Source organism: Acanthaster planci, linkage group LG05 (assembly GCF_054643075.1).
Source record: "Acanthaster planci isolate LZ-2023a linkage group LG05, COTS_SCS, whole genome shotgun sequence".
Classification (NCBI taxonomy): domain Eukaryota; kingdom Metazoa; phylum Echinodermata; class Asteroidea; order Valvatida; family Acanthasteridae; genus Acanthaster; species Acanthaster planci.
Window position 1 is genome coordinate 11,315,017 of NC_141781.1, and position 26,043 is coordinate 11,341,059.

At 42.9% G+C, this 26,043-nt stretch overlaps 1 protein-coding gene across 7 annotated transcripts in view; it reads right to left on the reverse strand.

The window, feature by feature from the left end:
* The window catches only part of smg5 (SMG5 nonsense mediated mRNA decay factor), a 98,358-nt gene that overhangs the window by 59,410 nt on the left and 12,905 nt on the right, over window positions 1-26,043 (reverse strand). For all 7 annotated transcript variants that reach the window (XM_022238759.2, XM_022238723.2, XM_022238733.2 and 4 more), the window contains exons 13-17: window positions 25,812-26,027; window positions 24,544-24,713; window positions 22,890-22,965; window positions 21,555-21,742; window positions 5,952-6,122 (exon numbers count right to left, since the gene is read on the reverse strand). In XM_022238759.2, the coding sequence (XP_022094451.2) occupies window positions 5,952-6,122; window positions 21,555-21,742; window positions 22,890-22,965; window positions 24,544-24,713; window positions 25,812-26,027 (821 nt within the window). The remainder of the gene's footprint in view (window positions 1-5,951; window positions 6,123-21,554; window positions 21,743-22,889; window positions 22,966-24,543; window positions 24,714-25,811; window positions 26,028-26,043) is intronic.

Here is a 26,043-nt window from a genome sequence, read left to right on the forward strand (position 1 = left end):
TTTTTTTTACCAATAAATAACCACAATCCGATTCCCGAGTGTCTGGTCAAACGACGGATGACCAGCAGGACATTATTATTATCCTGTAATTGGCGCTAAATACGGTGTTAAATGATCAGACATAAATATAATAAAAGAAAACAAAATGAATTATCACCATTAATTTGCTGGTAAGTACCTGACATCAGCCTCAATTTCAGCTTGGCAGGCAAATCAACTCACCAGCAAATGGGCTCCTTTTCTGGTGATGGCCATTATGGATCAAGCCCAATGAATCCACTTTATTAATTGAAAGCTCTGATATGGAAATAAGAAGCGTGACTATTTTGTAACAATAAGGAACTGCAGGTTCAACCTCACTTTAAAAAATATTTTTCATTTGGGTGAAAAAGGTGACATTACTTTACATCCAAGATAACCTTTATCTGCTTTTTATCCATTGGAACTACTCAAGGATGGGAATCTTTTGCCCCTGTAGCATTATTCTGTTCATAAAGTCTTAAGAAAACATTTCCAGGGATCACCTTGCTTTCAATTCATGAGGGTCAACTCGTGAGCAAGGCCAGTCCCTTCAACACATCTGCTTTTTGCTGAACGCAGAGGGCAGCAGACACACTACTTGAACTCTCATGTGCACACATGAAACTTCATGTGCACACGTACTAAACAGCATGCTGGAATAAACCACCTCACTGCATTTGTTTTCTTTAAAAAGGAACCAAAAAAATTATATTTCTGTCAGCACAAGGGGCCAACCTTGGGATTAGAATTTCAGACTAGGACTGCTGGGATGGATGAGAGTCTGGGGAATTCCTCAGGCCAGGAGTCTGTCTCTAACTCAGAGTAAATTGCTGGGGGGGGGTTCTGGGAAGATAAGGACATCAAGTTTCAAGTGATATCCAGGATTGGGGGGACCCTGGCTGTTGTCTCTTGTGCACTGGGAAGCAACTGACAGATACCAATAACCGGCCGGATTAATTCCATTTGACTCCCATCGTCCCTTGTAGCCTGAAAAGAAAATTTCAGTGTTGACGGTGATCGTGCTGGCGCGACAGATTGTTTTCCCCCTCAAATAAAAAAAAAGATCACCGGGGAATAAAAATTATGTTATGGCTGTCAGGTGAGCATGTTTTGGGGATTAGTTTTATTTTTGGCTTTTCGTTTCAGGGTCAGATCATATTTCATCCATTTAGTTACTTTTTTGGAGGTGGAGACTGGACAAAGCCTGGATTGCAGTCTTTATTTAGCAGCAACATTTTAAACCACTGACAAGATTAAAAACTGGATCATTTTTGGATTCTCATTCTGTTCTGAACAGTTCAACAAATGGAACAAAATTTGTCTTAAGTAACTGCAATTAGCATGATTTTTGTGGCACAGCTGAGAGTGTTTTATTACGAAAGACACCATATCAAAAGAACAACTTGAAAAACCAATTAAAAATTTTTTTTTGGTGGGGGTTGCAAATCCAAATGTGTCATTAGCCCACTTGGAAATCCCATTATTTGCTGTAATTTCAACTGAACTGTGAACTCCAAATGGGGCCTCTTCACAGGAAGAATCTAGCCCAATAACTGTGCCAATATTTGGTCAGTGTCGGCAAGCCTTTTCACTACAGACATTTTATCTTGTCCTAATTTGGGGCAAAGCTGACGGGGAGCAGATAAGAAAAGAAAAAGACATCGGATTAAAGGTGGTAAACAAGTGGAGCTGTAATCTGTCGTGATAAATTAAGAATTGACTGCTCCCAGCCTGACACAGGGAAAATATTTGCACTACATTGTGCAAGATGCAAATAAAATACTTCTTATTTGAGGGCACTGGTGATTCGATAAGGAAGAAAAAAGCGGGTCATTGCTGATAGGCAAGGGTGGTTGCTGAGCAGGAGGCTTTGAAAGGGACCAATAGGTAACTGCATAGTCTGTTGGGAGCCTTCTTGTTTACTTATTCAACTTAGCCTAGTTAATTCAGATCATAGATGGCAACATTTGGCATGGGTCACACTTACATGAAGGGCACCACGTTGTGATTTATGGATAATTTATTCATGTAACCTATTTGGCTTCAACTTGAGGTGTGGTAAATAACGCCTCATGGTAGAGGAGTCTGCGATATGCATGAACATGGCATTCACAAAGCATTAAAGATTTGGGGGTTCAAATCCCTACATATGCCATTCTGTACCTGAGCAAGGCACTTCACTGTATTTCACACATTTTCCCACCTGGCAGATGATCACAGATCAGGTGGGGGAGGGGAGAGACTGAATCCCAACACATAATAATGTTACGTTGCTTAGCAACACAACCATTTTTTTTTTCACATTTCAACTTCCCATCTGGCAGTATATCAAAGATCGGAGGTTCAAAGCAAGGCACTTTATCCAGGGATGAGATTGACCAATGATAGAAATAGCTGAAAACAGCTGAAAAAAAGACAAAAAGAAGCTGAACTGTGGAAATCTCCTACACTTTTGCACACAGCCAGTGAGGAAAAAAAGATGAAATCCAAAACCAAAAAAGCTGAAATCAGCTGAAAAGCTAAGAAATCTCACCCTGTTTATCATAGCCCTGCTAGGACTGGTCTTTTTTGGGCCAAACTTACCAAGACCGATGGTTACTCTTCCCATTTAAAGTCCAGTTTGGATATTCCAGGAAGCTTTACTCTTGGTTATTTTTACTGAGCCGTGCAGTTATTTTTTACACTTTCCCTGGGATGGAAAGTCCAATGGTGTGGACAGTGCGAGTCGGGAAAAGCATGGAAAAAAGCAACTCAGCAGAGTGTAACGGTTCATCCCCTCCAAGCAAAGCAGCATGGGAAACTGCCCATGTGCATTTCACGTTTCACTGCGGTGCGGCACGTGGCCAGTATTTCCAGGGCACTGTTCCTCTTTTGGGCTCAGTCATGGCAGAGTTAATATTGATACAGCTGGAAGTTTAACTGGTGTTACACAAGTGCACCATTTCCAGATGGCAACATTGTGTTGATGGACGAAAACAAATGCAGAACGGTCATGCAAAGCACTCTCATAAGTCACTGTACTGATTGCTTGGTTACTTCTCCCTGCGGTCTTGGTAAAATTGTCCCATGTCGAAAGTCCAAGTGCAGACAGTGGTCCCTTTTAAACACTTTTCATTTTATCTTCGGCTCGGTAAAACCCTTGAAAAAAAAAAATCCAGTAGGGGCACAGCTTATGCTCCCCACTTGCTTCTCCCCTACTCAAGAACATCATTACAAATATTTGTCAAGGCATTATCTGGTTATTGTGCATTCAATTGGTAATAACAACGTGTAAAATGGTGCAGTGGCTGTGTATGAGCTGGTAATGTCTATGACCAAGCTGGTCAGGGGTAATACATGTACATGCACATGAACGTCTGCTCTGTAGAGAAAGTACTGGGCCCATGCGGTAGGGTAAATTGCTTTTAATTGTGGGCAGGTGAGCTCTTGAAGAGAGCCAGGGAACCCACTACTTTGGGCTGTAAGCTCTGCCCTAGGTCAAGAGACAGGAAAATCTGTTTCCTTCAAATTAACCAGTCAACAAAGGACTATTTTACTTTTCTCCTATCAGTTTTTTTTCCTAGGGAGGGGCATTAAACCTTCAGATATTAAAAATCGGAGGGATATCCTACCCCTATTCAATGACAAACTGGATGAGCATGATTATGGTAGTCCGTTAACAAACGTCCACTCCACCAACCCACCCCCCTATAAAAAATCAATCTACTACTACATCACCAGGACAAACGCTCGAAAATATTACAGATGATCTGGCAAAGTTCTCTTTGTACGAGAACTGACCGCTGGATGAGGGGTAGGGCTACCAAAGGGGAATTGAATCCACATCAAAACAACACCGTTATCGCTGTAATCGCCAAACAAATGTTTACCCCTCTAACTCATAACCCAGTTCAACATCTCATTACAGCCAATCAAGGTTCACAGATCAGATATCAAAAAAATTTGTAAGAGGGTAGATTAAAAAAAAAGGGGGGGGCAAAATTACAACACCTGAGCTCTCTAGATGTGTTTGTTTACTGGCAGTGTGTGGGAAAAAAAAAACCTGCATTGTGACCTCTACCAAATCAGTTTAACCATTAACAAACAACCCCCCCTCAGACAAACACACACCTGGGGAGTGGACACCACTTCAGCCTGTTTGCGCAGGTTTTTATCTATGCCCCTACTTGGCACTTGGCTATTATCGCTGTGTTAATATTGACAGCTTTCCAGTACCATTCCCTCCCCCTTCAACTCAATCTATATCTCTCTTTCTCACAGTGAGTTTAGTTATTACTTTGTGGTGATAAGATAAATGACACAGATAGCTGTGTTGAGTCATTGTAACTGTTCCCCCCTGTGTGTATATTGGAGGTGCCTGTGTGTACTTGGGCTGTTTGTGTGTGTGCTCAGCGTCTGAAGATTGGTGGGGAATCAAAATGGTGCATCAGTAATGTGCGATTTAGGGCCATGGTAGAGCAAACAATATTGGCTGCTGGCTACAACAATCAAAGTGAATAAGTTCAAGCATAGTCAGAGATCTGGTCCTCTGCAGGACATTCTGTAATAACTCATCTGAAAATCTATCCCTATGCTTCACGTGACAACGACTCTACAAAATCCACAATTTGTCAGCAAAGACGTGGGTTCAAGCCTGGTGGTGTTTACAAAGTTTGGGTGGGTGTGGGTTAATAATTTATTGATATATGTACATTGTGTAAATATGTAAATTAGTTAATCTTAATATTACCATGCAAATTAATATACAAATAATTAGGATGTAAAATGGGAGTTAAATGCTACAAAGGTGAGGTTTGGTTGGAAAAGGTTTGGAGCCGGAGCAGCTACATCTCATTTGTGGAGCAATAACACCCAGCACCCATTTTATACTTTTTCAGATGGAATTCTATAAAAATATCAAATGCAACAGATTCGATTGCTGAGGGATATTGGAATATCACAACAAAGAGGACTCACTACCAATCATCTTTGGGTTGAAACAAGTCATATTTCCCTGAAAGGTCTAAGGGGATTATGCCCTAAATAGGACTGTTCACACCTCAAACTGAGTGGCTGCAGAAAAAGTTAACAAATAAAATAAAACATTATGAGCTTCACACCTGCTCAATCTCCAAGCTCTAGTCCGAGGAGAGAACAGGGAGACACAGTTTCCAAATTGCAGGCGAGTGTAGCTTGCAACGTGATGAATGAACCCAGGACTTGTCACAACACGAGACATCAAGCACATCCCATTGTTCAGGAGACAACATATCCAATTGTTCAGCTTGTGACATGGGGTTGAATCTCTTTGTGTTTCTCGGCCAATCTGATAGGTTGGCCGGCCAAGCATAAAACAACAAAATGTCTCCACTTGGTTCTAGGCAACATGGAAGTGTAAAATCAGCCTACAAATTTGCCGAGTCTAGGGAAACTTCAGTTCCAATAAAGACGGTCAAAGCTACCGGTAACTGAGTGCAGATTGTACAAAACTCTGAAACTCTGGAGACTCTGAAACCAGAGATTCTGCAGAAATGCTGGAGCTTGACACAGAGTGAGGCAGCCTGTTATGCTGCCTGTTGGTACACACCATTCATTTCAATCAGAGCTGAACAAATCAGCACTGTGGTTGAGTCCGCTAACAGATCGTTACAAGTCACATAGTCTCAAGCCAAGTCATGAGCTATTCATATAAACTGTGACAAAAGCATTCTTTTGTCGTTGTTCATCTTGTTTCCTGTGGCTGATCTTGTGACCGACTTGTATAAGGCCTTGTGAAAGGACCTGTGTTGGGCTCAACTCCAACCCTGACGCTTTCCACTTTACATTTTCACTTTAATTTGAATGCATTCTTTAATTAAGCTTCTTCCCTTGATTACTTCTGTAGCAGGGAAGAAATGGGGTCCAACACCGAAACAAAAAGTCACGGGAAAATAAACTGATCCATAACTTACAGGCTTTGTCTCCATCTCCTCTGACTCTGTGCTTGCATCCTGCAAGTCAACAGCATCCTCACTTGATGGTACATGGAAAGCCTTGTGCTTGTCGTCGTGCACAAAACTCAAGTCTTTGACGGTGGTGAGGAAATGTCCGAACTGGCGGAGGCAAAGGACACGAAGAAGTGTCTGGAGGAAAATTTAGGAAGCAAAAAATAAATGAATGAAACATAAAAGAAATTGGCAAATTTGAACACAGATTTATCACTCAGAGAATAACTCTAATTTGGGTTTTTTTTAATGCAAATCAATCAGTTTTTATCTAGGTCATGAAGAAAAAGATAAAATAAAGATGCCTGGATGATAACGTTTCCTTCCTGCAAACCTTATAACCAACTCCCCCCCCAAAAAAAAGATGAACAAAAATTCCTGGCGGGGATTGATGTGGTCACCCGCAAATCTGTGCATCCGCGCATCTGGAAAATTAAATATTGTGCTGTCAGTATTACTTACAAAACAAAAACTCTGGTTACAGTTGCAGGACGGAATGGGACCATTTCATAAAGTCGTTGAGCAGGTTTCAGTGTTCAGGAAATTTATTTCCAAAGCAACAGGTAGCTGGGAACAATTCATGACCAATAACGTACTTAACACGACAACTTGACAAGTAACCTGCTTAAGCAGGGTACCAACACTCTTTGATGCTAATAATAAAGCATAAACCAACTGACTGGTCTTTGGGAGCAATTAAATGATGCTGCCCTGTGGTGAGAAAGAATAACTCTTGTTTTTGACAGAGGTTCTATCAACCTATAGTGTACTGAGGAAACGAGTGTGCCATATTTTGTCAGATTTTGCTGAGGTGCCATCTCGCCCTCAGTTACCATAACATTTATTGCTTAAAATGATATGACAATCCTTTCTGTTAGCCCCAAACTTCGAAATAAAGAAAAAAAAAAGAGAAGACCAATAGAAAATTGAGTACAAATCTGACAACTTGCATGCCTGAAGCAGTTTTTACAATGTTGCACTTTGTATCATAACATATAGGCCTACACCAGCAAAAATTTCTGACGAATACATTACTAGGGATCAACCCTTGTCCAGTTAAAGGCTTTTGTGACAAAGTGTCACATTTTTCAGCAGTGGGACAAGTTCCCGTCGAAGGGCCAGCTAAATTTAGATAGGAGATGCCACAGCAAATGATGCCATTTCAGCAAGTTATGTAAAGTTGAGGCAGATCTTAATTGCTGCATTTTCTTCTTTTTTTTTCATCCATAAACCATTCTCTTTGCCTCACTTTTATTTTTCTAAGTGGAATATCGGGGTCTGTGCCTGAGGTCAAGGTTGGAGAAATACATGTCTGCTACTAACAGGTATCTGCAAAGCCTTGATAACACAATTTGATTAGACTATTTAACATGCGTCTGTCTGTAGGCAGGCAGGATCCAAGAATAGATGAGGGATGGGGGGGGGAATGAGAAAGAGAACGGCATTCATCAACTGCACGGGGGAATAAACAGGAAATATAGAGCCAAATGTGATTGCCGTTGATAGAGGAGCCAATCACGGGGATGCCTCAGAGGCAGGATCACAGCCTTTTACTGGGTCTGGTACGTTAAATGTCACCCGAAAAACGAGGCAAGCAATTGCTACAAAACCAGTCAACTACAATGAAGTTTCTCCTCTGCCAGTGATGGTATTATACTCAACAGGTTGTGCTTGACATTTTTCTTTATCACAAAATGCAAGTTACCATTTATGAGCTGCAAGCCAACAAAAGAATCTTGCACGGTGAAATCCGTCAGGAGCCCTCAAACCATTTCACCTCATATTAACATCCATTTCCATTACGATGCCAAACTGTGCGATACATGATAAAGAGTTCAGGTTGCTTTTTGTGGTGAAAACTGAACCACAAATTACCTTCAAAAAACGGCTTGAAGGACAGTTCACGCTTCAGTAAAAAGAAGCAAACTTAAAGTTTGCAGTGAAATTTGCATGAGTTGAAATATGCTATATTTTGCAAATTTGCAGCGCACATCTCAGTGACAACATAAAATTGCATTCATATTTGCTTTTTTGACAAGTATGAACCGATCTTTAGACTCACTTTGTTTAAAATCTCAGACTGTAGGGGTCCAATGAGCATATACTAAACTAAACAACGAGTAAGGCTCTTAATTTAACATCTGAAGTGCCCTTTGACAACTTAACATTTGATAGAGCACTGCATGCTTGGTGCTTCCCGAGAACTTGTGAGAAAAACAATATCACGAGCTTGCCTGGGTGGAATTAAACCCATGACCTGCTTACAAGTGCTGATGTCACTGAACTTGTCAGGGTCAGCTGGCTGGTTTGACACATTCAAAGACAGTTGAAGGAAGTAAAGGAAGATGTCTGAAGATGTCTTTGTCTCTGAGATCTATAGAAACTGATTGTAGGTCTACAATGCTTGAATGAAATTGAATGCTCTCCATTGTTGGACTGACTGGATACAGGCTGATTGATGTTTCTCTACTAATAAAACATAACTGAGAAACTAGGACATGCGCTGTCCTCCATTGTCACAACATGCATGGATGTCTGTATGAGGACATGTAATTTATGCAATGTTATCATTATTGTTTGTGGCATGGCTGTGTCGCCAAATTGTACATGATTAATGACATTACAAAAAAGATATTAGATATACAGTTTTCAGAAAAACAGCAATTACAAAGGACAACTTTTTAACCAAAATTAAACAAAACAGCACACTATGCTGAGACAAGCCTAGCCAAACACAGAATACACGTGATAAATTCTCATTGGAATGAGCATGACTAGTACCACATGACATCTGCATAGTCATGGCTTTCTGTCATATCTCTCTTTCTGTCAAGGGGGTTATTCATGTACAAAACCAAGAAAACCTTGGAATTTGACATTTGAAAGGCATTTCCCAACGTTTTTTTTCTTAGGCTCGCCACAGGATGATACTGAAGCACCTTATGGGAAACCGTTCCCATGAAACAAGTCAGAATGGAATGCCAGACACCACGCATGAAGGTCCGTGACATTGCACTTTAAAAAAATTAGGTAACGGGATCCTTGAAATGTGCCACTTGCAATGTACTTAATTGAAATCCCCTCAAGTGAACGGGATGTCTACAAACCTGTCTGTTTCCTGGACATTAAACTATTTGGGCTTGTGCACAATAACAAAGTTAACAAAGCTGCAAATAATTGGGACAGTCTGTTTTCTTAAGTGGAACACCTGTAAACACCTTTTCACATTAGGAAAAAAATTCCCAGCTTTGATTACATGTGCAGGTCCAACTGAAAATGACAGCCAATTTTGTCCTCAAAGTGGAAACATGTGGCAAGGAGATTTGCTGTGACCCAATACTGTCCTCCCTTCCAAGACGAGGGCTAATTCAATCAGTGCCATGAAACAATCATAGACTCTGGTTCTTACAGGTGACTTTTTGACAGAGCTAAGGTCAATGATGACACATGCACGTGTCATCTTCAATGGGGTGCTGAATTGTGGCATGTTTCTATCTGGAAGAGATGGGGGTCTGCCCATGACATCTGGCTGGATCGAGGAGCGTCCCCAGCACCGGAGTGTGTCGACAGGAAAACAACAAAATGCGTGGGTTCGCAAACCTGAGTTTGTTTCTTTTTTTTCCTTTTTTTACAAAACTTACATGTAACATTGCTGGAGAGAGGAAAATTTTCACAATAGAGTACTAAAATGTGATATTATATAGAACCAGGAAGTGCCGCACAAGTGAATGGAATATGCACATATGTTGGTTCAATCACCGGTTCCTTTTACACTCATAATTGTGAATGTGGCATTCACTTTGGTATTCAATAGGTACCAATCTGTGTTATGAGGTAACACACTGAATGCATGGGCTTGCCTAGTCCAAAGCATGCACATGTTATTTCAACCAGTCAAGTTTTTACGATGTGTATAACACTGAGGAGAGGGCAATGCATTTCCAACTGTTCCCACAATGTAACACCCTACCACAGAGCACAGGCACCGTCCACTGAAGACAACAGACTGACTACAGAGGACAGGGGAACATCCTTTGTTCCCTTCATGAACATAAAAATGTAGGATACACGAAGTGCACCCCCCATCGACGAAAGAAAGACAGGTGGTTACGAGCGGGTTCTTGCACGCGTTCTGCATGTACACAAAGACCACACAAGCCGGAATAAATTAGCTATGCGTACTCAGTGTGCTCTGCATCAAACGCGCATATACTTGCACACCTACGCAGTGAGTACCAAAAAAAAAAAAAAGCCCTCTTTTGTTCCACTCGGAGTGGATTCATGCGGGCACTGAATACTGGGCACCAATGGGTTGTCTGTCATCCCGGTGTCTCTATGTGTTGATGGAGCATGATATTATTCTTTCCTGAACAAAAAAATCATCCATGGAAAGCTCACTGGTTTTCAAGTTTGCCCTTACATTTTCAATGTTACAAGGTTTGAGGACATGGTTTGGCAGTTCTTTCATTAGACTTACAAGAGGACTAGGTCCGATTCAAATGCTGAAGAACATATTATATATATGCCCAGTCAGTTTGTTTGAAATACAGCATGCAACGTTCATTTACTCAAAGAGCAGAGAATCGACCTTTGCACACTTTCAGCAATTTGCTGCGAAACATGCACATATACTTTGTATAGATTCTATGAGTCACCTGCACACAATGGCAGCAAACTGATTGACGAACGGCTGAAACATCTGGTTAAAATGTCATTTCTGCATTTTGTGAATGGGTGGGGTAGCAAGAAAGTAAACAGTGCCGATTGTGATCACAGAACAGCGGCACAGCATTTATGGTTTGAAAATCTATTTCCATGCACGTCACAGCAAAAAGCCTTTTGCGAGTGACCTTTGAATTAAATCTGGTACTCTGAGTTCTTTTAATTCACGGGGAACATAACAATTTAAATTCTCCATACTAAAAACAATGTTGCTATACCTCATGATTCGGGGCAAGCTTTTGCTTAGTTACATAAGAGATGCCCTGCAACAATACACTATTCCCCAATGGATAGGAAGGGCACAAAGGAACCAGTCCATTCCAGAGATGGTGGTCGCTATGCAAAAGCTTGCCCCGAACCACGAGGTATAGCAACAGCGTCTTTAGCCTGTGGAATTAAAATTGTTACGTTTGTGCGCAATCAAATAGCTCAGTGTACCAGATTTTATTCAAATTTAACTCGCACATGGCTTATTTGATCAACGGCCATGTCAAGGTACATGCATGTACATTCTGAATATTTATGAGATGTACTGTAAGCTGTGACTGTCCTATGCGCATGTTCTCCTGTCATGTGATCAACAGATACCATGTTGCTGCATGTTGCAAAATGGAATGGACTGTGTAGTTCGTACTTCCCATCCTGTCTATCTGAATTTGTGAGAAGCCCAAGACAGACATCACTGACAACATTCAGCTGTTGATGACTCTTGTGATATTCAAAGGATATGACAGTCTAGGGACTGACAGCTCATCTATCCCCCCCTCCCAAAAAGTAACCCACTGGATAACAAGTGTCTACCATCACTATTTCATTTCCAGCTCCATCAATGTGATCACGAGGCCTAGCTGGAGAAGTGAAATCGGACAAGCATCTGCTCTCTCATGTGCACACCCCACGTTTGTCACCGGCTCGATTCTGATGTTTCGCCAACATCTTGCTAGAGTAATTTTTCCCCATGATTCATTGAACTGAGTAACTTTCAGCCATTCAGAAGAGCAAACGATCGGTTTTTCAAAACCAGGAAAGCGTGACAACTGTTGATCAATAATCAATATGAGGCATGGGAAAGGAGGGTCCAGGCTCACTGAAATAATAGGGGCACACAGTAACACGCAGGGCCATGACCCCTCTATCCCCATGTATTTTAATGAGTGGATCCGTCATTAGGCAAGCATGGTATTGAGCCAAAGAGTGTTTCCGCGCGTCTGGCATATAAGCTTGCCTGCTGCTTAATCACAAGACACAGTCAAAATCCCATACCACCCTGGGTTAGTTTGTTACATACCCTGGGAGAGAATGCTGATTAACTCTCTAACCAGACATGACATGTCATGTAATAGGCCTGCTGGATCTTGTACAAACAACCTAATCTTATCATCCGTTCCAGTGATCCCTAGAAGGCACACTCTTTATGCTATATGAACACTGCTCACAGTAAACGAATAAGTCTGTTAATAGATGACCAATCTACGACTTTTGAGCCTAGTACATGCACGCAATAACACAGTTTACCATGATGAAGCACCTTAAAGTGAAACCTGGAAATGCTCTACAAACAGTCCCGACATGTAGCACATGCGCCACAGGGACAGTGAATAAATGCATTCCCTCGCGACAGCAAACCTCACAACATGAACTGTATCTGTACAGGAATGTTCATGCAGCTGACGGACAACATCCCAAAACATTCAAATCTTGGCTTTCTTTTAGCTTGTAACTGTAAACTACATGTACACTTGTATATCATCCTTCTCTCTTTTTATTAAGACATCGTCCAACCAGTCCTGTCAAAACTCTGTTTCTGTTGTGAAATAAAATCCTCCAAAAACGAACCTCACCCGACTTGGGTCAATTCCAGGTCAGCAGGTAAGTTACTCATTTCCATCGAGTGGCCTCATGCATCACTCCTTGCCTGTGTAATTGTAAGGAAATTACAGTTGACTCCTCTGGGCCCCCCCCAATAACTGGCAGAGTGAGCTCACCAGGGCGTGTAGTGATGGGTGTTACCGCCAGGAAGTACGCTCCGCAACCTTTCTCTTTCTCTCTCTCTCCCCACCCCAGACTCCCTCCCCCTCCATCCTGTCTATATGTGCGTGCATACCTCTCTAACCGATGACTGATGCTTTTCTCTTGCCCACTTTGGCATACAACCTCCGTTCTCTCTTCCACCCTGCCATAAATTGTGTCCCAAAAAGTTGAGCATTTACACTTGAGGGAAGGGCTTTTTTCCCCCCTTTCTCTCCCTTTATCTTCCCTTGGTTAGGGGAGCGGGGGGATCTAATGAAGCTGAAAATTGACTCTGACAGGGCATCAGGATGTCAGAGCTCTTTGCCGCTAACCATTGCTTCATCCTGTAGTGATTTGAGGTGGTCTTGGATACCTTTCCTCCTGCAAGGTATTTCCTGGTTTCCTGCAGGAGTGTGGTTCCCTAGGGGAGATTGGGAAGGGGTGGGGGGGAGGACTTGGATCAGCTTGTCAGTGGTCTCCTGACGCTGATTCCTATTTGCCACGAGGGAAACACTGGTTCATTACAATGCTAAGTCCCCCCCCCCTTGCAAAGAAGGAGGGGGGATGCTAGATAGCCCAGATCTGCAGGCTGGATACCCTGCCCGAGGGACCTGGCTGATTAACCAGGACAACCGGAGACTTGTGTGTGAGTGGGGGGGGAGGGCTGCATGATATATGGCTCAGCTGTCTCAGTGTGTTGGCTGTACTCCTTTGCCAGCTAACCACACACCTCACTCCTGGGCACCAGCTCTGTCTCCTTCACTCTGAGCAAATCATCAGCCCCTAGTGACAAAAACATAGTCTATGTATGTAAGTGACTCTCCCAGCAAGTGTTTGAGTGCCATTTCTTGACCTGCGGCAAAGCTATTTTGTTTCGCTTTTTGTTTTCATTCACAGGCCAAAAACAGGAGACAGGCTGGTGCAGTGGCTCATTCCTCTCCATCCACCTCTTCGGCATGGTTCAAATCCAACCCAAGTTGGCATGTGGATGGAATTTTTAATTCTACCAAATTTGAGAGTTCCCCTGGATAAATTTCTTTTGGGGTTTCCTCCCTCCTCTAAAACTGACCATTTCTAAATTACCTTCTTCACTGTGAAGGCCCCAAATGACTGGCTTTCACTGGATGTGTTACCCTCATTAAACGATAGCATTAAAGTGTAGCCGCAATGAAGTTTTCTAAGACACAATATGTCTGCAACTCTTCTTCAATGTATGAAAACTCTTTGACACTCCCATGTGATTGGATGCACGGAAAAGTGCGCTCCGTTTAACGCTTCAAATTATCTATACTTTCCTGGACAACTGAGGGCACTGTTGTTGAGATGCCATCTAGGGAAGGCATGGTTCGATGCATACATGCAGGTTCAGCTATTGAAACTGTGAACCCAGGATTTCCTTACTGAAAACATTTCTAGGAAAAGCATGGTAGCTCACTTATTGCTGTGCACACACATGTAAACAACAATGAATCAGCATTTCGTCCTGCAAAATCTACAAAAATGCATGACATTTGTGTGTACAAACCAATGTAACATTTAGGCTTTCTTCCTGGTATGACATCACAGTTTTGCTCATGAATAAGGAAATCTCCTCGGCTTTAGAACTAAAAAAGGCAGCAAAATACCCTTTGGAATAGTAAACAAAAATTAAAAATAGGGTTAAATAAGACAAAAAGTGCATTTTGGAGGTCTTTAGGAAAACAAATTGCTTGCAGGTCTACCCTTTAACACTGACCAACAGCCTACATTTGTGCAATCCATTTGCCCAAACTTAGCAAGTAACCAGCCAGTTACGGGACAATTTGTGTGTGTATCTTTGAGTCTATGCAAGCCACAGCTTGATCACTTTCTGGCTTGCACAGACAACGGCAATGACAGATGGCACTGACAAGTTGCTGTGGCTTCTTATACTTCCTGTATGGTGTTACTGAAAGTTCACGCAATCTGTTGGCCTTGAAGAAGTCCAATTTTAAGTGACTAGGCAATGAAATTCCAGTTTAGGGTTGACTTAAACCCCTTGTTGAGAAGCCTGTGCAATTGACTTGGGCAAAGTTGTTGGACTTGGTTTTGCTTCTGAAGCCTGTTTTCATCTCTGACAAAATTATACGTTGGATGCATACTTTTCTTCATGTGGAAGACAGAAACGTGATGCAAATTATCTCACTGCCTGAGGAATATGAATAACTTGAGCAGAAATAATGGTAATGAATGGGTCCAAGGAAAAAACTGTGATTAGTTTGTAGTCTGAAAAATTTTCTGCACTAAATTTTGTCAAACACTGCACAGATCAACAGTGAGTCTACATGTACATGTACTTCTGACTCATGATTTCACACTTAGACTAAAGGGAAAAACGATTTAGGTTAGCCGTCCCCAGTTCAAGTTTGCATGATTTTAGGTAACGGCTGACCTTTCGTAAGGGAACCATCTTCTCTTCTCAAGTGATCCCTAACTCTGAACTAGTTCCCCTGGCTTCCATCGCATCAGCTTCCATCACACGGGTGACTTGTGGTGGAACGGCGAGGTTGCCTGCGCCAAGCACATGGGAGATGGGTTGCTGTCTTGACTCATCCGAGTCTGCCTCCCCACGATAAACTAGTCAACATCTCAATCAATAACAGTGACAGCATTGTCCCAATACACGATCCCTAGGGTGGGGGGAGATTCAGCAATTACAGCAGGGGAAGGAGAGAGAGTAAGGGAGGGAGAGGGGGGCACTTGACTGGTAATCAGACTCCCTTGGTGTTCACGTCACCACATTGCCAAACACAGCTGTTTCAGGTTTGCCACTAATTCGTGATTCACCCTATGTTGGCAGATAAGGTTGGAGTGGAAATGAAAACATGTGAATACCGGAAGGGTTTTGGGAATCCATGTTGAGAGACATCCAGGGAGACTGATATTTGGTTTCTACGGCCGCCAGGCTGTTGGGGTTCTTGTTCGTGGCAGTTTGACTTCTTCCTGTCCTGGATGCTCCAAGATATTTCGAGTGATCAAGTAAACCAATCCCCATGCTTTTTAAAAAACTAACATACAGTCTTTCTTCTTCACAAACCCCACATTAAATTGTTCCTTCCTCCGAGAACCCTCCCCCCTTAACTTTGCATCTGACCTTTTCAAGACATTTAGCTGGCAAAGCAAGCCGTCTGCCAAATATTGTTCTGTCTGTAAATATTTCCTCTGTTATCAATTACAGCCAGTACTTCTGACCTTACGGGCTCCCTTCACAACCTCAGCCGATAATCGGAGGAGAAATTAACTCCAGTGTTTCTCCAAGCAGGATGGGGTCGACCCATCTTGACTTCTGGAAAAAACCAGGAGGAGCAGATTATGGCTATCCTGTGTCTCCTGGCTCTCCTGAGGACCCTGATCTTGTTGCTTTCCCTGCCCCAAAGCCACTCCAGAGTGACACAAACTTTGGCTGAAGCTCTCAACCTTGCAAACTCCTCTCTGTGATCGAGTTACTTAGGAGTGCTGGCACACTGGCAGTACTGTATACATCCTTGGTCCAATCGTTGCCAGCAATGCAGCACCATTTTAACTACTGGCAACGATTCCACGCATCCACTAATACTACAATATACACCCTTTTTGGTAGTTCAGAACGCTAAGGTTGCTTTATACTGACAGACAGTGACATTTCGGCTGTGCATCCACATTCAAGTACATTCTGTTCATGTGAAGATGACACAGGTTTGTGCGTACATTGCTGAAAACTGCTTGGGTGCCCCAGGCACAATAACTCTCCTCCCGAACCAAACCACAGCACGTTGTGGCCAACCATTTGTTCTTCCTTAGGTCTCTAGTGGTAATGCAATTTACACTTCCTGCCTGTGGTTTATGGCACAAGTGCTGCACTAAAGACTGTCTCATTAACCAGCCACAACTCACATTATATTTTCAGCAAATTAGTTAAAGGGTTGGACTCCAACTAGAAAGTCAACTTTGGAAACAAGTAAGACTTCGAAGCACAGTGGGTTTGAAACCTGAAACGATAGTAACCATTCGTGGTTTACACGCTTGCCAGTTTAGGTGACAGCAACTCTGCTGGGCAGTGGCAGCGAACAGAAGTTATCCAAAGGAAATCTTCATTGCTTAGGGGACCAACCAGGGTGGGCACCGGGGGACTGCTGGTTACACATCTAGCAGACTACTACTCGGATTGGGCCCCTTGGGGGGGGGTGGGAGACGGGGAGGAGGGCACACTGGCCTACATGTGACTCATGACTTGCTTGGTACTGATAAGGTAACAGCATCACAGTTTCAAACATACTAATGTCTTCAGCAATTTGGCAGCTGGGGGCTGAATGGACAACTGATACAGAGCAGAACTGGGTTGAAGTCTCGCACTATTTTACACATTAACCACTTGTCACTGGGGATTCCGGTTTCGGACACGTATTCTTTATACAAGTCGCCGGGATCTCCGAACTCGGACAAAGGGAACTGGGCCTTGTAAGAAAAGACCAGGCTGCTGGGAATTACCAACATTTTTTCACTCTCAACAGTGGAGATAATCCAGCCTTGTTTTGAAACAGTATACCACGGTTTGGAGCATTCAGCGCAAGCGGATTACCACCGGGGACAAAAGTGCTCCATCACCGCAGCGATGAGCCACACAGCACCGCTGCACGCTAAACTGGCCCCTATTGAAAAGAGGTCAGCAGCACACTGTGCCAGTTTCGTGAATAAAGAAAATTCCGTAACACCATAAAATCTGGGCTCTTTTTACCAGGCAGCAGGCCTGGCTGGAATACTCCAGCGTCAATATATGTTGTCTGTCAGATTAGAGTTGAAACCATACAGTCCTTCGTGTGGGTGTAAGTGTCCAGTATAATAAAGATATGAATTTTTAAAGAATTTTGGAAATAGAAAAAAAAGATAATTCTCCCGTCCCTGCATCATCAACATTGATAAATGCCACCGGCGCGAAGTGGTTAATCCTGGGCAAAGCTGACACCAAATGGTACACCCTGCCCTTATTAGTTCATTGGGCCAATGTGCCCATCTGGAGATTTCATGACACTTAACGACTGTGGGAGTGTCCCCCCTCCTTCACACAATATGATGCCTGGCTTATCTCCCATGACCCATGAAGCAAAGGTAACAGTTCGTGTGTGCTGAGGTCCCAAAAGGGGACCAGAGAGGGCACCTTGTCACCTTTGTACATGTGCATGTAGCAATAATGCCTCTTGGGCTGACTAACAGGCCTTCTGTGCATATTTCTATCCCTCGTATTACACTGTGGTATAAATAATTACAAGTTTACATGAAAGATTTTCATTTGTAAATGGAGAAATCTATGCATACAGTGATTACAGTCTTTACATGGGTGCCTGCTGTACATGTCACCCATGGTAAGATCTCCCATTTGAGTACAAACGTGTCCACAGTGCTCAACCATGGAAGTGATTCAGTGAAATGTTTCTCCTTGCAGACTGCTTATCAACACAAGTAGGTTTCAACCTGGGTGTGGAGCAGAGGAAGACACTATTAGCACCTATGCAAAGTGTCAGAAGGACACAACTGTGACCTTGCAAGATAACACCTGAAACTCCCTAGCCAAATCCCAAATCCAGGTGGTTTGTGACCAGGTACAATCCTGTGTTCCAAGTAGTAGCTGGAGGGCAAAATCCACCTGTTCCATAAGCCGAGTTAAACAATGGTGAAAAAATTTACATTTGACACAATTGAGGCACAACAACTGAAATATGAAGACACCGTGATAACCAAAAATAAGTAAAAATTAGAAGTAATGAACAGAAAAACCTCCTACTTTTAAAGAGACACATTTCTAGGAAGTATGACTGACTCCCTGGATGTGATCTTTCCTTGTCTTCAACTAGATAAGAACTGTCTTATTTTGAGGTGGTGAGTGTTGACACTCTCGGATTGCACTGACCGTTCTCTACCATAACATCAACAGGATATGGCGGTGCTCCCAATGGGTCCGTCGTAATTAACACTTGAGAAGCGGCAGACAAACACATTAGACTGACTGGCAGAGAGACGGCCTAGTCCAGTCTAGAAAAAGAAAGAGTCAGTCTTAACTGGCGTAAACAGGGTTAAGCCAAAAATTGATGGCAGACTAGAAGGCTTCTGAAAATTACTTCAGGTACTGGTGAGGAACTCAATCATTTCCAAAAGCGGACTCGACTGATGGTTCCAAGATTTTGACGAGGAATTTCTAGGATCTGGGTGACATCCGAGTGAATAGTAACAAGTCATGATACTTGCCACTCTGCTCTTAGCACCAGGAAGACAGGTGTAACCTACATGTAGTTCATGGAGCAAGAAAAACGGGTTAATTTGGAACTTGGGAGTAGGTAGGGTGACCTTTAATACAGCTTAGCTCTCGACTTTTCAGTAAAAATGACACAAGTTGAATTTAATTTTTGATTTTGCCCTGCCCCCAAATAATTTACATCTCCCCAGTGCAAATCCATCTTTGAAGTACAAGTTGAATTTGCCTAGTGTACTCTCTAGCATGAGATCTGGGGTTTTATGTCTTTTTTTTTGGTTGCCTTCTGCCATGGAAGACTACATGTGGACAATCACCCTTCACAATTACATCTAAACATGCAGTTTGAAATGCACTACATCCACTGAAATGTCAATCAGTGCCTTATAAGCTCATGCATGAACCTCTCCAACCAAACCCACATCCTTCCTGAGTACAGGACTACTGTTGAAATCTTGCCAAAACTAACGATATGAATGCAAACCACAACAGGACAAAACCACCACAAAACTTCAGTTTTACGTACATGTGAATGATTAAACAGGTCACACACTTCTAGATTGGACAATTTCAGGTTGAAATGATCGAATTTCCTCCATCTCCATGATAATGATCGTTATTTTCACTGGGTTCAGAGGAAGATTTTATTCTTAGAAGCAGATTTGTGTGAAACGACCAGTATGTACTTTCCTTCAATATATAAATCTATTTGGCATACTTTTGGAGTTATGAGTATCGAAAAGTGCACTTTAGAGGGTTGTAGGTGAAATCCAATGCAACAACAAACCTTCAGCATTTTATACCACAGATCGCTGGGTAAGTGGATATAAATTATTGGAAAGAACATACATGTCCATGTACACCTTCTGGGTAACCAAAAAAAAAAGTTGATGACTCTTTGGCCTTTCTGGAAGCTTAAATCACCTGGGGCTCATCTTTAAATACCACGGTTGATGTCTCAGTCCAGCTTCTTACAACATGTGGTCTCGATAACAGAAAAACCTCACAAACATCACCCTTCGGATTAACACCTGTTACTGCTACCCTGATCTAATTAGTACGGATTTCCCCTTCATAAATTCTACGCAAAGATATTTTAATCGGGTAATCCCACATTTCATCCCACATTAACACCTCTGAAGGATTATTTTTAAAAATGATGCAAAAATAAAAAAAATTTAAAAGAAGACTTTTTGCCAACTCAGCTGCAATGTGATCTCTCACTCCACCAGTGGATTAAATCGTTGAATAAAACTTCACACGAGACTGAGCTCATCTGTCAGAGTAACGGAAGCCCGCCTCCGGGCTGAGAGGCGACAAATTATAATTCCTGTTAATCATAACCAACTGAGTTCACTCACCTCGCACCCAAGCCAGGCCTTCCCTCATTAGTGCCCGGCCCAAATGACCTACTTCGCCCGCCCCAGGGTGCAGAATCTCAGACACCCTTTCACTTTTTTTCTCTCTTTTGTGGGGTACCAGCGGCTCCCTAGGTGTCGACTATTATGTTCCGGATCAATTTGCAGAGGGGGAAGTCGGGGATTTGGGAAACACATTGCTGAGTGCTAATCTAATTGACACCAAATCCTGCAGGGGGCTTTTTCGCAGGGATTCACGAAATGGCTGGCAACTTATTTTTAAACTTTGGATGGGGAGGGGGGGATAGATGGGAGTAAAAATTGGGGGAGGGGGCATAGAAAGTCCACAGCAGGTGGCACGCTGACTTCAACCATATTTGACACTCAGTTTTGGTCTTCATCGGCAGTGTCAGTGATCGGATCAGTTATCCAGGATAGGGAAAGTGTCGGACAGGAAATGGCGGGTAAATTCTTGCCAACGCCAGGTCCAAGTTCATCCAAAGGTTGAGGACCTTATTCCCCTCAGAACCACAGGAATGTTCACATGCCATCAACAATCAGGGGAGACTCAAGTACCTGCCAGGGACGGTATATATCTCATGTGCCAACAGGCCATATCACAGTCCAACAGTTACTTGGGCTTTGATTCCCCACAGAAATTATGAGGAGTTTCAATGAAAGTGAGACGCTAATGCAAGCACGTGCATCTTGGGCTGTGTCTCAAACGAGCTTCTGCAATTACGGCCATGTCTACTGTTGGCATGTGCCCATGTATCTGAAGCCAGTGGAGACCTACATGTACATGTAGCTCTGTACGCAAGATTTCTGTGCAACACTACATTGTTTTGTTTGTTAGCAAGTCAGGCACACAGGCTTGCAATGTCACACTGCAGAGGTGCCCCCTCCAAAGTCATTTGGCCTGCCACTGGTTTGCGTGACAAGACAATGGTGAGGTCATTATCTGAGATTGTCAATGTCAATACGTAAGCTTGTTTTGTGTTCTGAAATGTAGCATGTCGTATGTCATTCAAGAATACAGGTATGCACGAGTTTGGCCCTATCAGCCAGGCTGTAAGCTGACCCACTTACACTGAACATGTTCAAGTTGGCATGACGTTAGATGCTTTATTCTCAAATGAACTTTCCCTTTTTAAATACCAGACTGAGTCATTGAGTAATACAAACAACTCAGTTTGTTACCTTTCAGGCTCACACCAAAATGCACCATTTGGTACCCACCTCATCTTGCTCTGTAAGGTCGTGGGTCATATGGAGGTCAAAGGCCATGGCCTTCTGGGAGTCAGTGAGCGGGGGCAGTTTCATCACTGCGATGTCTTCGGTGAGTGGGAGGATTTGTTTCCAGACACCAGGGGCCTCCTGCAGGCTACCAGTGATTGCCTCAAGAGCCTCAGAAGACTTGCACCATTCTGTTGGGTACCAGTGACATGGTGGGAGTATATTTTAAAATAAGGAAGAAACAAATTAGGTAGCTGCAGTAACATCTGAAATTTAGGACTGACACAGCAGGAAGTTCTTTTCTCAATTCCATACATGAAAAGACACAAAGTTCACTGTATAAGAGGACAAAATTCTTCTGGTTAGCAAATGGAAAAAGTGACTAGATGCTTGCCAAATGAAATCACACTGGCTTTGATATGCATACTCTAAATTGCATTTGACAAAGTTAATAACAGCTCCCTCCCTTTATAGACTGCCATGCCTGATAAACTTATAATCCTCTTTCTCTTGGGGATATTGCCTGACTTGTTGACTTGTCTTTAAGGACAGGGTGGGCAAATCCAGCATAGTGGGATGGATCAAGGGCAGTGACATTGTGAAAAGTTTGACAAAGATTTTGTGGATAGTTTGACAGCAGAAGGTTTCATCGGTCACGTCTTGCCATGATTGTGTCGATGATTCAGTCACTGTGCACCATCGGCCAGGCAAGCTGCCTGATTCAAATATAATTTGCCTGAACACAGCTGATTAAAGTTTACTACTAAGCCTATTATCTGGAAAGCAAGGTTGGCAAACCGTGATGACAACAATCCATACGAACCGCTTCACTATTAATGAGTGAGCTTAACACTGATTCAATAGAGGGCTTGGCACACAAACAATCATTTAGTTCACTTACAGTGGGTTAATACCTACACAACCAATGCTGTAAGACACTTGCTGTCAATCTATTCACTAGGATTCTAAGCTGATGATTTAATGGAAAATTCTACATTTCCCCTTTAGAGTGGCCTAGTCAGACACATCTGATGAGTTGCCGGATCTCAGAAACTGAATGTAAAGACTATTTCCTTTCAGTAATACTGTTTTGATGTATCAAACACTTGGAATTCTGATCCAAATGGACCCCGAGGAGTGAAATTCGGAGGGTTCCTACTGAAATAAATTGTGCAAGATTCTTTTCAAAGGGATTTAACTCAAAAAGGGGCTTTGGCGACTTGTGACTCATTTTGTAAAGTTGGGTCACATATGATTCTCCCAGCGTGCACAAGTGTATCTTTGGCAAAAGTCAAAGGTGAAGGAAAAGGAGCTGAACTCAAGTCTCGTATGCCCTACCCTCTGAGCAGAAGTCTTCAACCTGGGGAAGCTGATTCAGCAGCAGGGCCAGCTTGGACCACAGCATCTGAGTGTTCTGAAAAGACAAAAAAGGATGCTACATTTCAAACAAAGTCTCAAGGGCGTGATCCCTGCCAGTTGGATCTGTCATCATTCCTGAAGTCTTGGCTGTGTGTGGAGTTATATGGCTTGGTGTAGCCATTTCAAGCATGACGTCGGTAATCTACCATAATTACTCCCTCTGTCCCAACAGCTGTCCATTTATACCCCTGGCCGGAGAAAGGCCAGCAAAGGGTAAACTTTCCCAAGGCCACAACATGAATTTGTGGAATTGGTAGCAAGTAATTTTTTGCACGTCCAGGCCAAGTCGCAAGTCATTTTTGGCAAGTCCAAGTCAGGTTACAATTCATTTCGTCCAGTCACAGGTCAAGTCACAAGTTGTTTGGTCAAGTCACAAGTCATTTGGTCACATGGTCAACTGAAGCCAAGTCATTTGGTCCAACACAAGTAAGTTACAAGTCTCTTCATTCAAGTGCAAGTCAAGTCGCATATTATTTGGTCCAACTGTAACAAGCAAACAGGGCATGGCATTAACTTACGAGTTACGAGTCACAAGTTTTGGACAGTTAAACTTCACTTGCTTGATCAGTATCCTTACACTTAATTGTTCAATTTCCACATGTACTACAGCACTACTTCAGGCACACATAAAGTCACTACATGCGAGTTAAAGTCAACTCAAGAGTCAAAGCTGGCAGTTACAAGTTGAGTCACAAGTCACAAAAAAAGTGACTCAAATCCGAGTGGCATGACTCAAGTCAACAACTCTGTGTACCCAGCTGCTGGATCTGTACACCTGACCTTGTGATCAGGGGCTACAAGCCCTTAAAGTACTAGGCTGGGCACCCCACAACACATACACGCTGATAATTGGGACTGACAGACTACCAGTGGAGCAGAATTCATGTGTGGATGCTCTGATCTGCCGGGAAAGAGACATGACCTTACAGAGCTGAACAGCCACAGCCCTTGCAAAGTGACCACTGGCATGACGACTTATATTACAAGAGAACTTCAGTGTGCCATGGCAAGCCTGGCATTCAACTAAGCTTTAGTCCTCAAGAGAAAGTCTCGTCAAGACTTGCTGATTTGGGGAATTCTAGAGTTAACATTAAAGAGCGTTTCTACATCCCCCAGGCATATCTGACCCTCTTTGTGTCAATAATACATCTTATGTTTTGGAATTAAGGACCATTTTTCTAAATCTCAGCTGTCTTTTCAGCTTTGGCATTCCTCTTGGGATCTAGAATCTCTGTAAACACACATATGGAAACATGTGAAACACTCCACAAGTTTGCCCTAACATTAGCCGCAACTGCACTTTGCTTGAGGGTCTCAAATCAAGGGACTGAATTAATGACACTAAAACCTTGAGCTCAACCCGAAATGAAGTCAAGGTCAAGAAAAACCCACAATATATTGTGACGCCTGACACCATTCAAGGAATTTGGCCCATGTTTGTGTCTGTCCTTTGTGAAAGAATATCTATATCTCTATCTGAATAAATTCTTCCCTCCTTAAGATCACAAGGTCCGGTAAGATACCCCCACACCAAAAGACAAACTGTGACCAAACTGGGCTCTCCTTGACTCACCTCTGCAGTCGTCGTAATGACATCGCTGTTGCCCCTCAGCCAATCAGTGATGAGCTTGACCGTGCACAGGAGCCGTTCCTCATTCAGGACCTTGATGTGGAGGTCTAACGGGCAGGGCTTGCTTTCTGCATCTTCTCTCGATGTATCTGCCTCGCTGGCCGCTTCGTCACCTGACAGCAACAAAACACCCAGTGAATTCCAAGTAGTCAGTTCAGACATCCTGAGAGACTTATCCAGCAACCGGAATTTAACACGGTGCACTCTTACTGTGGAGTCACCTAGTTCGCATCCATGTTATATCCTAGATTTCACAGAATAAATCAACATGTGGCTGTAATGGAGATAGTGTAGATATGCAGGAATATGACACACAGTACAGTGCACCACAAAGAGGCTGCCACAGCAAGGCCAATTTTCGCATTGCATTGTGGGAAATGGTTGACAAATTTTATTTGCCAACTGCACCCAGGGATCTTGAATTATTCCTTGAAAGATTCCTTAGTGTGTTAGATTAATCCTTCCTTCTTTCTACTGCATGGAATGTCCCAGTCTATCAAAATTTCCCAAAGATGCCTACGATCATACGCTCAAATGCAAATCGTGGCAAGGTGGTCATGCAAATAGACAATAAAATAATTAATGTGTGCACTGGTAAAGTGCAAGACAAATGGACCTCTTGACTGTACTGCACATTTTCAAAGCACAGAATGGGCAGTGAACAGCTAAAGGTTAAGGTGGGAGAGGGTGGCCGCTGAAGGTAAATGCCAATGCAACGCAATTTTAAAAGTTGCACATACATTCGCGGAATTGGTAGCAAGTAATTTTTGCACATCCAGGCCAAGTCGCAAGTCATTTTTGGCAAGTCCAAGTCAGGTTACAATTCATTTGGTCCAGTCATAGGTCAAGTCACAAGTCGTTTGGTCAAGTCACAAGTCAATGCAATGCAATTTAAAAAGTTGGCCAGAACTTATTTATTTTGATTTGTTAATAGTCTTTCATACTTGTATCCTCTTTCCTTTTTCTATTAAATTATTATAAGCGCTTTGATATAGTGTACTATGAATAGCGTATTAAATTATAATAATAATAATGCCAAGTTGAAAAACACTTGTGGAGTGGAATTCGCAGACATGTCTTGATCTGTTGCCAACTGGTGAGTCCTTCCCTTTTGTGCTAAATACAAACTGATCTTAAGAGATCTCACTGTTACTCTGGAGAAAGGAAAGAAGGATGTCTTCTATGCTATTCTCCCTGATCTCGATCATCACCTGTCTTCTCCTCCGTCTTGGAAGCCTCCCCTGTCCCTTCATCCGACCCCCCGTCTTTCACTGTCTCTGCCCTCTCCTTGATGTAGGCGTCGAAGCTCGGGGCCAGGCGGATGGTGCGCTTGAGGAAGCCCGTGGGGCTGGGGGCCAGGAGCCTGGAGGACATGTCGCGCAGGTTCTGGGCCAGGGACACCGGGCTGGTGGTTGACCACTCCTTGACTGGGGAGAATTGGTG